This window comes from Oncorhynchus nerka, linkage group LG2, assembly GCF_034236695.1.
Source record: "Oncorhynchus nerka isolate Pitt River linkage group LG2, Oner_Uvic_2.0, whole genome shotgun sequence".
Taxonomy (NCBI): Eukaryota; Metazoa; Chordata; class Actinopteri; order Salmoniformes; family Salmonidae; genus Oncorhynchus; species Oncorhynchus nerka.
Genome location: NC_088397.1, coordinates 58544619 through 58559964, shown reverse-complemented (window position 1 = coordinate 58559964; position 15346 = coordinate 58544619). Strand labels below are relative to the sequence as shown.

The 15346-nt window shown below is 42.1% G+C and overlaps 1 protein-coding gene across 3 annotated transcripts in view; it reads left to right on the top strand.

Moving 5' to 3' along the window:
• The window catches only part of LOC115138758 (endothelin-converting enzyme 1), a 29758-nt gene that overhangs the window by 2490 nt on the left and 11922 nt on the right, over nucleotides 1-15346 (top strand). Inside the window, exons 1-3 of one of the 3 annotated variants that reach the window (XM_029675970.2) lie at nucleotides 11991-12213; nucleotides 12522-12608; nucleotides 14094-14232. In XM_029675970.2, coding sequence (XP_029531830.1) covers nucleotides 12522-12608; nucleotides 14094-14232 — 226 coding nt within the window. In that variant the 5' untranslated portion in view covers nucleotides 11991-12213. The other 2 variants (XM_029675960.2, XM_029675951.2) reach the window with 2 other exon arrangements.

Genomic DNA, 15346 nt, shown 5'->3' with positions numbered 1-15346 from the left:
GTTGCCAACCGGCCTCATAACAGCAGACCACGTGTAGCCACGCCATTCCAGGACCTCCACATCCAGCTTCTTCACCTGCGGGTTATTCTGATGGGGGTAGTGCAGAGGAGTATTTATGTGGGGAAAAACTCATTCTGATTGGCTGGTCCTGGCTCCCCAGTGGGTGGGCCTATGCCCTCCAAGCCCCCTCATGGCTTCACCCCTGCCCAGTTATGTGAAATCCATAGATTAGGGCCTAATTTATTTATTTCAATTGACTGATTTCCTTATATGAACTGTAACCCAGTAAAATCCTTGAAATTGTTGCATGTTGCATTTATATTTTTGTTCAGTATCATTGTATTGCACCTAGCCTACTCTTCCCTCGCGCAAAAGTTGGGATGCAGAAACGAGAGACCACATGTGCAGCTGTTTTATGAAGATCTAGGAATATGTGGCCAAGGAAACAGTTCTAGTTGGTCCCAGGGATTGAGACTTTTAAAACAGGGTTGAGTAAAGTAACAGCAAATATGTTGAATGAGCAACTAATGAGCATGGAGAACCTCCCAAGCCTTTCAGTCTAATATGGCTATTTACTGACTTTTGTAGCTCTTCGTCACAAACCAGCTTTGTAAGTAGCTAGGCCTAACTGTCCTCTCAAAGTTTAGCTGGTATTTGGGAAATGTGATTGGTTGACGATAGGCCTATGACATTGCTATGCTTGTCTTGCTCAGAATATCAGATCTCAACAACGATTGGAGAAGTGTTTAACATCAGTGCCACATCCTGATGATATAGGCCTACATCTTTTCATAAACGCAACATGACTGCAAAAGACAGGTTGGAATGTGTGAATGAAATACAGGAGGAACCAACCTTTTTTCTTTCCAAATGAGTGGTGTTTGAATTTGTTGATAAAATGCAGGACATGATTGTTTGGTTGCGGAAGAAAAGGCCACCGTCAGGAACATGTGGTCACCCTAGTGTGTTTTGCATAATTCCCAGCGGGAACCGGTTTCTGCATTACCAAAACAAGTCATCCCTGAATTTTAGTCAAGCCTACTCACTGACTTAAATAAAAGTGTTTGGCAGATACACTATATCATGTTGGCAGATACTGTATAGCCTACTACTACAGCAAAGATGGTTTGAAAACACTATTGAACACACTTTTTCATTGAAAAAGGAAAAATAATCATTTTAATACAAATTTGGGTTGTCACTTGTTGTTGTCATCCTTGTTTGATTAGTGGTTATTCATTAGCCTACCTAGGGCCCAGGGGTGAGCTTGAGAGTTTCTTGGAAGTCAATATTAGGCCACATGCAGCAGCAGACACAGGTAATCTAATGTTATCTAGGCCTACCTGAGCTGTAAATCCACCATCATGCAGATAACATATTCTCCAAAGGTATTCTCATGTTACACCTGGACGTTAGCCTACAAGGTGCCTCCCATTCATTGTGCAGTAGTCTTTACTGTTTTTTTGAGGGACGTGTTTTTGTGTTTCAGGTAATGTCACTGACGGACATCATATCAGATACAGAATGATCAACTGCAGCATTGTACACATGACTGTATAAGGGTTACGTAATGAAGATCATGGATCAAATCAAATGTATTTATATAGCCCTTCTTTCATCAGCTGATATCTCAAAGTGCTGTACAGAAACCCAGCCTAAAACCCCAAACAGCAAGCAATGCAGGTGTAGAAGCATGGTGGCTAGGAAAAACTCCCTAGAAAGGCCAAAACCTAGGAAGAAACCTAGAGAGGAACCAGGCTATGAGGGATGGCCAGTCCTCTTCTGGCTGTACCAGGTGGAGATTATAACAGAACATGGCCAAGATGTTCAAATGTTCATAAATGACCAGTATGGTCAAATAATAATAATCACAGTAGTTGTCGAGGGTGCAGCAAGTCAGCACCTCAGGAGGGACACCAAGTTCATAGTGTCCTTTGACAAGGATGTGCGAATGACATTATTAAGTGTTTGGTGCTGGTTTATGGATGGAATGGGTGGGGTTGAAGTAGTATAAAGGTATAAGTAACTCTACAAACATTGATTTATTAACACTTGCATTAACAAACTGTACTAATAGTTTCATCATTGTTTTTTATGAATTACTTGGATATAAAACATGTAATTGGAGTAATTCATGTGGTATTTATATGATGATAATGGACATTGTGTATGCCTATAGAGAGAGAACAGTGTATGAGAGGACCCACCTGGGTGTCAGAATTTGCAGAACCTCTCAGAGTCTTAATAAATGAATGCTCCAGGCTAAGAAGGGTAAGCCTTTAGTTTTTGTATGTTTATCTTGTGTTACTCTTGTGCTTATATTGGCCTGGATACAGTTGTTTTTACCCGCCACCTCACAGTATCAGGGTGTTTTCTCCAAAGGAAGCATGCAGGGGAAGACATTTAACACCAGGGCCTGTTTGACGTCACAGGTCATGAGCTGCAGTGTTCAGCCGTGCAGTCTGTCTTTATCTATGTCCTTCAAGCAGCCCGGGGTAGTAAAACATTAGACCTTGTGTTGAGCCTATGTGATATTTTGGACTGGTTTGTGTTGTAGGCTGGCTGTGACTACTGTGTCTAATCACCTTGAACACATTTTTACATGGCTGTGTTTGTATCCGTTTGAGTGCCTAAAGTTGGAATCTTTGGAATGTGTTCCTAGCTACAGCTCTTCTCCCTAGGTTATACTAAAGGGTTAACATTTGTTTGACTCCTGGGGGGCAGTATCTATTGCTGGGAATTTCCATGTCAAATCAAATCAAATCAAATTTATTTATATAGCCCTTCGTAAATCAGCTGATATCTCAAAGTGCTGTACAGAAACCCAGCCTAAAACCCCAAACAGCAAGCAATGCAGGTGTAGAAGCACGGTGGCTAGGAAAAACTCCCTAGAAAGGCCAAAACCTAGGAAGAAACCTAGAAAGGAACCAGGCTATGTGGGGTGGCCAGTCCTCTTCTGGCTGTGCCGGGTGGAGATTATAACAGAACATGGCCAAGATGTTCAAATGTTCATAAATGACCAGCATGGTCGAATAATAATAAGGCAGAACAGTTGAAACTGGAGCAGCAGCACGGCCAGGTGGACTGGGGACAGCACGGAGTCATCATGTCAGGTAGTCCTGGGGCATGGTCCTAGGGCTCAGGTCCTCCGAGAGAGAGAAAGAAAGAGAGAATTAGAGAGAGCACATGTGGGGTGGCCAGTCCTCTTCTGGCTGTGCCGGGTGGAGATTAATGAGATGTGAAGGGCCACATGAGCACTAACGTGAAGTTCATAGGAGCACATACAATTTGGTGTCAAATGAAAGCTAAGAGTCTATGTTTTTTTTAAATGAAGGCACGTCAATCTTTCAACCAATTTCCATCCTAAAATTAGAAATAAGCAAAGGCTTTGCTTAAAAGGTGTAAAAGAATACACCAAAACACAATAATGTTGAAGTTGTTAAAAAGTGTACGTGAATGACTCACGTCGCAGAGTTATATAAGGTGCTATCATAATCATTTACTCTGGTAGTAAGTCATGTTACAGGTCGTGACATCCTAATCAGGTACTGATAATGCACTTGTATATCTATCATTGATAGGCGGCCTACTAGTACCATCTCTGGGTTGGCCCATTATCTCAACATCCTCCTTTTCATATAGAATTAACTTGAGACTTCATACAATTTTAACACCAGCCCTTATGAATATACCTATTTACAACATTATTATCATCTTTATTTTTTATAATTAATTGTCCATTTTAGAGGTCGACGGAATATGATTTTTCGACGCCGATACCGATTATTGGAGGCCAATTTTTTAAATTTGTATTTGTAATAATGACAATTACAACAATACTGAATGAACACTTATTTTAACTTAATATAATACATCAATAAAATCAATTTAGCCTCAAATAAATAATGAAATGTTCAATTTGGTTTAAATAATGCAAAAACAAAGTTTTGGAGAAGAAAGTAAAAGTGCAATATGTGCCATGAAAAAAAGCTAACGTTTAAGTTCCTTGCTCAGAACATGAGAACATATTAAAGCTGGTGGTTCCTTTTAACATGAGTCTTCAATATTCCCAGGTAAGAAGTTTTAGGTTGTAGTTATTATAGGAATTATAGGAGTATTTCTCTCTATACGATTTGTATTTCATATACCTTTGACTATTGGATGTTCTTATAGGCACTTTAGTATTGCCAGTGTAACAGTATAGCTTCCGTCCCTCTCCTCGCCCCTACCTGGGCTCGAACCAGGAACACATCGACAACAGCCACCCTCGAAGCAGCGTTTACCCATTGCTCCACAAAAGCCACGGCCCTTGCAGAGCAAGGGGAACAACTGTCACGCGGGACTAGGTGGGTGCAGGAATCAGACACAGAGAGAGAGAGTAACTGAGTAAAGTGCTTTACTCTTGCACACCAAAATAATAAGCCCAACACAATACAGGGCGCAGGACACTATACAAGACAACCCAAAACCCCAGGGTGTCAAGTAAAGAAAAGAAAATACATCACTGCCTAACATGCACACACGTAACAATCCCGCACAAAACAAGGGCGGGTCAAACTACTCTATATAGGGAAGCTAATTAAACCAAAATACACACAGGTGAAACTAATAAGACAAAACCAACAGCACCGCCCGAACAGGCAGGGGAGCCAACTTCAGCGGAAGTCGTGACACCAAGTCTCAGAGTGAGTGACGTTTGAAATGCTATTAGCGCGCACCCCGCTAACTAGCTAGCCATTACACATCAGTTACACCAGCCTAATCTCGGGAGTTGATAGGCTAGAAGGCATGAACAGCGCAATGCTTGAAGCATTGCGAAGAGCTGCTGGCAAAACGCACAAAAGTGCTGTTTGACTGAATGCTTACGAGCCTGCTGCTGCCTACCACCGCTCAGTCAGACTGCTCTATCAAATCATAGACTTAATTATAACATAATAACACACAGAAATACGAGCCTTAGGTCATTAATATGGTAAAATCCGGAAACTATCATTTCGAAAACAAAACGTTTATTATTTCAGTGAAATACGGAACCGTTCCGTATTTTATCTAATGGGTGGCATCCATAAGTTTAAATATTGCTGTTACATTGCACAACCTTCAATGTTATGTCATAATTACGTAAAATTCTGGCAAATTAGTTCGCAATGAGCCAGGCTGCCCAAACTGTTGCATATACCCTGACTCTGCGTGCAATGAACGCAAGAGAAGTGACACAATTTCACCTGGTTAATATTGTCTGCTAACATTTCTTTTAGCTAAATATGCAGTTTAAAAAATATATACGTCTGTGTATTGATTTTAAGAAAGGCATTGATGTTTATGGTTAGGTACACGTTGGAGCAACGACAGTCCTTTTTCACGAATGCATTACCGCATCGATTATATGCAACGCAGGACACACTAGATAAACTAGTAATATCATCAACCATGTGTAGTTATAACTAGTGATTATGATTGATTGATTGTTTTTTATAAGATAAGTTTAATGCTAGCTAGCAACTTACCTTGGCTTCTTACTGCATTCGCGTAACAGGCAGGCTCCTCGTGAGGCAGGTGGTTAGAGCGTTGGACTAGTAACCGTAAGGTTGCAAGATTGAATCCCCGAGCTGACAAGGTAAAAATCTGTCATTCTGCCCCTGAACAAGGCAGTTAACCCACCGTCATTGAAAATAAGAATGTGTTCTTAACTGACTTGCCTCATTAAATAAAAAAATGGCTAAATCGCTGTCCAGAAACACAGATTTCCGATTGTTATGAAAACTTGAAACCGGCCCTAATTAACCGGCCATTCCGATTAATCCGTCGGCCTCTAGTCCATTTCTTAACTTCTTTAGGATAGGGGGCGGTATTTTGACATCCGGATGAAAAGCGTGCCCAAAGTAAACTGCCTGCTACTCAGGCCCAGAAGCTAGGATATGCACATAATTGGTAGATTTGGATAGAAAACACTTTAAAGTGTCTAAAACCGTTAAAGCAATGTCTGCGAGTATAACAGAACTGAAATGGCAGGCGAAACCCTGAGGACAAACCATAAAAATAAAATAAAAATCAGCATACCACTGATTTCAATGCCTGGCACTTTTATAATAGGGCGAAATCGTCCCCGATTGCAGTTCCTAGGGCTTCCACTAGATGTCAACAGTCTTTAGAAAGAGTTTCAGGCTGGTTTTTGGAAAAATGAGGGAGAAGTTGTAGTTTTTCTAAGAGGCTCCCATTTTCGCTGTAGTGTTTCCAAGCGCATGGCAGAGAGAGCGCGTTCTTTTTGTTTATCTCCGGTAAAGACGATAACAATTCTCCGTCTTATATTGTGTTGTTTATTTGCGTATTAGGGTGCCTAAGGTTTGATTATAAACGTTGATTGACTTGTTTGGATAAGTTTATTGGTAACGTTTGGGATTCATTTTCTATGCATTTTGAAGGAGGGAAATCGAGTAGATTATTGACTGAAGCGCGCCAGTTAAACTGAGATTTTATGGATATAAAGAAGGAATTTATCGAACAAAAGGACCATTTGTAATGTAACTGGGACATTCCCTGTACACTCTTCGAAAGAAAGGTGCTATTTAGAACTTTAAATGCTTCTTCGGCTGTCCCCATAGGAGAACCCTTTGAAGAACCATTATTGATTCCATACTACAGAGGGTTCTACATGAAACCCAAAAGGGTTCTACCTGGAACTAAAAAGGTGCCGTCTTATGTTAGCCCTTGTCCTAGTGTAGTGCTCTGGCATGTTGGGGCACCTCTGGGAGCCCCAGGGCCTCTCCTTCCTCATCCACATCCTCCTAACGTTGTGAGGGCAAGGTTGACAGAGATGACGGGCCTGGTGGGATCTCCATAGTCTCCACACAATTAGTCCTGCCCACACCATCCAGAGGATATTCACAGTCCACCCAGTTCCTTCAATACTTTCGGCCCTTTACATCTACTTCATAGGACGTTGCACTGATGTGCCTTATGCATGTGCCAAGACTCCATGTGGCATCCATTGCTTGAGGTGACAGGAGCACTCTAGCAGCTTTGCCTTTTTTTATTACAGGCATATTTTTAGCATGTTGGTCATAGTACTGTTTTGACGTCTCCTGATGTGCACACGTGTGCCTGCACATCCCTAATGACCTTTGGTGTGAGGAGCTTGGGAGCTGTTTGCAGCAGAGAGCAAGTGCGTCTAGACATTAAACCCTGTGCAGGACTGCTACTGAACGCTTCGGTGGAAGTATTTCTCTATGCCAAAATAGCTTGCTTCACATCTTTGCCGTCCTGCATAGCCTTTGTGATGAAAGCCTTCCTATTTTCACAGCTGACTCAGCTTTCCCATTACTCTGACTGTGGTAGGTTGAAGAGGTCACATGATGGAATTCCCAGGCTTTCACTAACAAAGTCTTGACTCGTGAACTGGGGGACATTATCTGTAACTACACCACTGTCAGGTATGCCATATCTGCTGAACTGCAACTTACAACAGTCGTTGATAAAAGCCGCTGTTGTGTCAACCACTTTCTCCAGCTCCCAAAAATCTGAATAGTAGTCCACTATAATAACAAAATTTACATTTTTGACTGAACAGATCCATTCTCACTTTAGGCCAAGGGCGTGCTGGTATGTTATGTGGCCACAGCGTTTACTTTTGCTGCTTGGGTAGATTGGGTCGGCAGGGTAGTCTAGTGGCTAGACCGTTGTAGTAGTAACCGGAAGGTTGCAAGTTCAAATCCCAGAGCTGACAAGGTACAAATCTGTCGTTCTGCCCCTGAACAGGCAGTTAACCCACTGTTCCTAGGCCGTCATTGAAAATAAGAATTTGTTCTTAACTGACTTGCCTAGTTAAATAAAGGAAAATACAAATTAGCATTGCATATGCTGCACGCGGCCACAAAGTTTGACCTTTCTTGGGCCAGAATAATGAGTCTCTGGATTTCCTGAGGCTTTTCTACCCCTGACTGCCCTGCATGGATATGAGAGAGGGGCATAGAGTTTCTGGCACAACGACCCTGTCGTCTTGGTAGACGGCCTCTTCCTGCACTGTGAGTTCGTCTCTGTACGTCCAATAGTTCGAGATGTCTTGCCCTCATCTGAATGAGCTTTGATAGCATCCCATGTTGGCAGGGAAATGTAAACCATGCTACTGGACAAAACATCTTCAAACTCAACTTGTAGAGCATACATTCTCATTTGTCCGATATTGCAGGTGACTAGTTGTTAGTAGTGCTGGCCTGGTCAAGAAATCTGCAATGTGGAGCTCTATTCCTTTTTGTAAACTACCTCTAATTGATAACGCTGAAGCTTTAGCATCATCCTTTGTAGTCGCTTTGAGGCAGACAGAAGATAACCTCCAGTGGCTTGTGGTCAGTGAGCACCGTGATAGACTCCCTACCATGAAGGTATTAGTCAAAACGGTCACAAGCGAACACAATGGCTAGACACTTGTTTTCAATTTGGGCATATCCCTCCTCTATGGGTGTCAATGTGCTTGAAGCAAATGCAATGGGCTGCCCCTTCTGCAGGGGCTCTGCCCCTAGACCTTTGTCACTTGCATCACATTGTAGCATCACTTCCTTTGGAGTGGTCATAGTACCCAAGTATTTGTTGGTGTATGTGAATGACTCACATCAGAGAGTTAGATAAGGTGCTAGCATAATCATTTACTCCGGTACTAAGTCATGTCCGACAGGTACTGATAATGCACCTGTATATCTATCATAGATAGGCGGCCTAGTAGCTCCATCTCTGGGTTGGCATGATGCCCATTATCTCAACAGAAGTAAAGACCCCTGCCAACTAATATCAACATTTATATTTATTTTTGCTGAAATGATTTGCCTTCTGTAAGTTAAAAAATATCACAGTGTTATCAAACTCCAAATATCTTAAAGATATTTTCAAATTTCTCTCCCTCATGAGGAGATTGAATGAGATCTGTTACTAACTTGCCAGTCAGGAAAATAATTTAATAGAAGGAGAGGATAATATTCTATGTCATTTAGCAATCCAAGGATAGCTATGTTTACGCCAAATGAACAAGAGGCCAATGTTGTCAGTCGTGGGCCAAAGCCACATAACCATATGATCTCATTTACCATAGACATTAATCCTTGTGAAACTGATATTATTTTTGGAGTGACTGCGGGTCCGAATTCTCTGGAACCCTCTTCCCAATAGCTAAAGTTCTGAAGCTTCTGCTCATGTGCGAGATTCTCTACTTTAATAAAGTTAGATCAAAGCTGAATCAATGTCTGCAAGATCACATAATGATAGTATTTTACCCGAACATAATATAATAACAGAGTATAACGTTACTGTAAGACAAAAAAAACACTTAATTTCTTATGAGATTTTAGGATGATTGTGCAAATGGTCGCATTTTTCTCTTATGTGGCCAAAACACAACCGTATGCACCACAGGGCAGTTACCTTCGGAATCACAGCCTATACCTCTTTCTTTTGTATAAATTGTGTTCCTAGCCATGCATGTCCATTGCCCATATCCCAGAAACACACACCCAAATACATGCACAAACACACACTCCCCTTATACAAATAATTGTCTGGTTTGCAGGATCTGTGACGAAATACTGACGCATGCATGTGGTTTCTATCCTCTCTCAGAGGCCATGGCCTCACTAGGGTTCAAGAATCCTGGAATATTGACCTCTCATAGCCATCTGCTGCTCTGTGAGACACATCCCCACATGCTTTGGAGGAACACAAACAAAGACGCTGTAGAGCCAGAGTCATGTCACAGACCCAGACCATGAGAACACCAAGGGATCCTGTGCAAATAAAAAAATTAAGAAAAATGGTCACATGTGCCGAATACAACTGGTGTGGACCTTAAAGTGAAATGCTTATTTTACAAGCCCTTAACCAACAATGCAGTTTTAAGAAAAATACGTGTTAAGAAAGTATTTACGAAAATTAACTGAGGTAAAAAAAATATTTAAAAAATAGAAGCAACAATAAAATAACAGTAGGGAGGCTATACACAGGTGGTACCGTTAAAGAGTCAATGTGCGGGCCACAACTTAGTCGACGTAACTGAGGTAATATGGTTGTTGTGGGTCATGTAGGTTTAATTTACCTGATGAAGACCATTTTGTTCGAAATGTTGTTTGTATATCACAGTAAGTTTTATAAATAATCAACTTTGGGTGCAGCAAATCATTCTATGCACCAGACCCAGACAAGTCTTAGGAAATCAGAGTGAATGTGTCCTATCTTCCTGTTAGGATCTCATAGAATTACTATGTTATGGAATGCCTATGACCTCACGCTACCACTATGTGTGGCCTCGGTAGCATCCGGCTCCTACAGTATAGAGGTGTTTTCATTGACAAAAGCCTATTGACAGGATACACACTTACACAGGTGGTCCTGGTGAGTCACAACAAACCTACTACCATTAGCTTTACATTCGTCTCTCCTACACCTCTCAACAGCAGGAAAAGGGAGTCTGCGTCACCATTGGTCTGAAATTCAGTGTTATTAACGACGGCGATCTGTGGGAACATGCAAGAATGCTCTGAGGCACATCTGCACACACATCAGTGCCAAGAAAGTGTCTAAATATGAGTGTGTGCTCTCAGGAATGAGTGCGTGCCATGGATGGGTTTGTGCCGGTAAATACCACAACTTATGAAGGCCGAGGACTGTGATTAGTAACATGGTGCCTGGGCTATTCCACTACATGTGTTACCTTTATAATGTAGTCGTTTTAAAAGGAATGTAGATTGTGACTAAAGAGTCGCATTATTTTGTTTGTGTGTAAAATGCATTCGCTGCATAAAAGGAGGCTTAGGGACAGCCATATTAATAAACTGAAAAGGAGAAGAAAATGTCTCAGTCATTCAAATCTCAGTCATCAGCTATGCATATACAGTAGAGTAGACATTATGATGCTGAGAACTGAAGCCCACTTTAGTCTGGAAATGTACTTTAGAAATCACTGAAAAAAGTGGTGGCCACAAGTATTCTCCCAGTCTTTTTCTAACCTCTTTCATCCCCTCTGTGTCTCTCTCACCATCTCTCTCTCATCAGAACGGTCCCTCCACAGGGTGATGATGGGACTAGGCAGGACCTCGTTAGGGAGAGCCAAGTATATCAGTGTGGACATCGGTGGGGAATTTAGCATGAGTGGCCTTGTGGAGGTTAAGACAACACTAGTGGCTGTCCGCTGCGCTGTTAGGGACTTGTGATAGTGCCCGTAGGGTTGACTTGTGATAGTGCCAGTAGGGTTGACTTGTGATACTGCCAGTAGGGTTGACTTGTGATAGTGCCAGTAGGGTTGGCTTGTGATACTGCCAGTAGGGTTGACTTGTGATACTGCCAGTAGGGTTGACTTGTGATACTGCCAGTAGGGTTGACTTGTGATACAGCCAGTTGGGTTGACTTGTGATACAGCCAGTTGGGTTGACTTGTGATACTGCCAGTAGGGTTGACCTGTGATACTGCCAGTTGGGTTGACTGGCGCTGTCCATGTACTAGAAAGCGGGGTTTGGTTTGGCTGGTCTAGTAGTTAGAGCTGCCTATTTGCTGTCCATGGAGGCTGAAGATGCAGAGCCATTGGCAGGAGTTATAGGAGAAAGTAACTACGCTTGTTGTAGGCTAGGGAAAAGTGTCATGGATAGATTGATAACAGGAGAAATATAAGTCACTCTGGATAAGAGCATCTGCTAAATGACTCAAATGTAAAATGAGAAGAACTAGTACTACACTCTTAAATTACAGCTGTTTACCTCAGTAGTAAAATAAGATTTTTTAAGAAATAGTGCATTATCCTTCTGGGTGAAGGGTTAGACAGGGTAAGAACAATCAACTGTCATGCCTATCAGGTGACAGTAACCCAGGCAACAACTGAAAGCATGCAGTGGGAGAGTGTTTCTATCCAGACTCCACCCTCTGGTCTAGCCCTATGGATTGGAGAGTGGGAGTGAACTAACCTACAAAAGTTCCCTCCCTAAATCGAAATGAAACCACTGTGGAATGCACATACACTCCCTCTTACACTCCCTCTTACACACCCTCACACTCAGTCATGCCCGTCGATCAGGTCAATGCTGCTTCCTGTTTTTTGCGAGTTCCCTCTGTTTTGTCTCGTTTGGCTAAATTGGGCTTAGTGAGAGCTCCTGAGGAGAGTGTACTGACAGAAGGCTGAGCAGAACAACATAGCTGCTTGAGAGGAAGGGCTCTTTGTAAACCTTTACAGGACTTTTTGAGTGGGTGAGTTTTGACGGTGCCCATGAGATCAGCCCCCAGGGGGGTTGTTGAGTAGGGGGTTAGGGGGAAGGGAGAAGGTGAGTGTGTGCCTGAGAGGTGAAGAGAGAATTTAATATTCCTTCCTCTGGACTGGAGCAACCCAAAGCAGACAGACAGAGACTCTTCCTGATGGATCTGAGGGTGAAACCATACCTAGAATTCCCAAAGACTGTTAAAGAGTAAACGTCACACACATCCTGACAAAGGAAAGGCGAAGGGCCTGGAGGAGCATGGAAGCACTGAGGGAGTCTTTTCTGCATTTGACCTTTCAGATGTCCACGTACAAGAGGGCCACTCTGGACGAGGATGACCTGGTGGACTCCACCGGAGATGAGATCTACCCCTCCTCTGCCATGCAGGTAGGCACAACTATTCCTTTGTATAAACATTTTCGACAAACTCTGACACATGCCAAGCCTGTCTAGAGATGCACTCATTCTGCTTCTTTTGTTGTTATGTGATGATCTGCTTACATTGTATGACAAATTACATTCCATTCCAAAGAAATTCATAACCACTGAGCTAAACAACATTTTCTATTGTCTTTGTGAGGACTATGAGCGCCATGCTATTTCCTGACAGCCTGCTAATCTCTGTCAGCCATGTGCTACGTTTAACATTAAGGGCTACTTGAAGAGAAAGACTTCAGTCTCAGGAGGAACCCTTTTATAAAACAAACTACCCTTTACAGCGGTCCAAATAGTATCTGCATTTCTGGGTGCTTCAAAAATCCTGGATAATCAGTTGCAGAGCCCAGCAGAATACAACAGTCTTATAACTCTGAAATAACCCCTGTGCAGGATCCTTCTTTTTCCCCTGCACTAAGTAGAGCAGAGATATATCCACAACTGATTAAGTAGGAGAATGCAGAACAACATACTGCACATACTGTGGATTCATGTTTTTTTGGGGATTATCATAGAAACAAACATATCAATAGATAGAGAAAGGTATACTGAAGACACTGTTGGCAAACATTTTAGAGGCTACAACAACAGCAGCTATGTAACTGAAACCAAAACAGGTTTTTACAATGGACCTGCGCTGTCTTGAGTCAGTGGCATCACACATGTCTAACTACAAGTCTTCTCAATTGCACACATCAATACAGATTACAAGTTCAAACCCACCCGAACCTCAAAGTCTGGAGGATTGGAAAGCCTGTGGCGGCTTTGTCACCAGGGCTGCTCACATTCAGTGTGACATTTGAACTGTGCCTTAGTTAATGGGACTAAATCTAATTCTTTAACAGGTCTAGGATAAATGTTTTTCGCGGTGTGTGTAAAGCTCAGTGAGGGGAAGACACATTAATTGCTATAGTAATTGAGCAGATCTAAAACTCAAGTGAGCTTTCAGTAAAACGCAGTCAGGCTGACATTTTAAAAACATGACCATGTCCTAGTTCATCCATTGTGGTTAGTGCTCTGCCTTCCCCTTATCTGGGACAGAGGCACAATGCATTTTAATGATGCCGGCTGAAGAACTATAAAGAAATAAACAAAATATGAATTCGTGACCTTTATATAGAGGGGTGTTGAAAGGCATTATTGTGTGGAAGCCATTATCTATTGTAATATATCATGTGAGTCATTTCAACCATAACCAATACATTTTAGTCACACAGTATTAGCACTTCTGCCTCTGGTGTTCAGTGTATCATCTATGACCAGAAATAAGAAACCAATCATCATAGGATCATAGAACATAGAGTGGTTTGTTTGCCTGAGTACTGTGGTTAAGGGTTGTATACCAATCATTGTAACCATTACACACAGTAACCAGTGTATGTGTGTCTATGGAGATGACACTGGGGTGCTCATTGCTGTGTGTGTGTTTCTGTACAGGTGACACTGCAACATGGCCCTGGTCCCAGGTGTTGGGCTGAGAAGACACACACTGAAAGGAGGCTGTTGGTCTTAGTGTGTGCTCTGTCTGTTGCCTTGTTCTTCTCACTCATCACTGTCGGGATCTTCTACAAAGAGAGTGAGTGGCTAAGATTGTTAAGCCTGATTTGGCTAAATAATCCTGAGAAGAATTGACCAAACAATCTAGGTTTTCTCTTTTATTTTCATATAATCTGACAAAATGTTCCTGGGTACAAATCTTTACTGAAAGATTTTCTCAGCTCAGTATTCGTTTCCTTTTATTTTGAGAAGGGAAGCAAATGCCTCTTCCTCCTATTCAACCACCTATCAGCCCACATGACAAATCCCCCGCTGTCTGTTATGAGAACCGACACAAGAATGTGCTTTTACTACACCATTCACTTTCCACTCCTTTTATTCAGCTCCTGTTATTCATGATCCAAAGTCCAGTTAGTGCATTCTCATTCTGTCTCATGTCTATGTTGATCATTGATTAAAACATTTTGAACTTATTGTCCTTAAAGAAACGTACACTTATGTACAACATAGCCTCAAACATAGACACGAGACAGAATGAGAATGCACTAACTAGACTTTGGGTCATGAATTATTATGCCTCTAAAGATATAAAGATGTTTTCCACATCTTCTCGCAAAATAACATAAAGAGAGTTGCCGAATGCCCCTTGGCTGTAAATCAGCTTTTGCAACTAAGCCCTTAAAAATTCCAGAGCACTTTCTAATATAATACTGTATTATCCATCTCCTTATTCAGTCCAGTGAAAGAGAAAGAATACTCCCTGAACATCCGTTTACACTTCAGCTTTTACAGCCAGTTAATGTATGGCAATCACGTCAAAGCCAACGAATGCCCATCTTAGAACCAATGGCAGCATCGGACAATGGCCTGCTGAGAATTTACACAACCGTGCCTCAACATTGTCTATGAGACAGGGAACCCAGAGAGATGGGCCTGGCTGGGTGATTGATACGCTGCACCTGTGGAGAACATTCAGGTGTGACAGGTGCAGGCCAGGGGCAAGAGCAGTGCATCAGCACCAGCTGTTGGAACTGTGGGACAATGACTGACAGTAACCTCGTCTGTGGCACAACCTCTCGAGCCCTTCTCTCTTCAATTTCACTGTTTATTTCTGTAGGCGTTTAGAGAAGGAAAAGTAATTTTTCTTTGAGTTTATATATTTTTTTCAGTAACCCGTTGAAAATAATGATTTC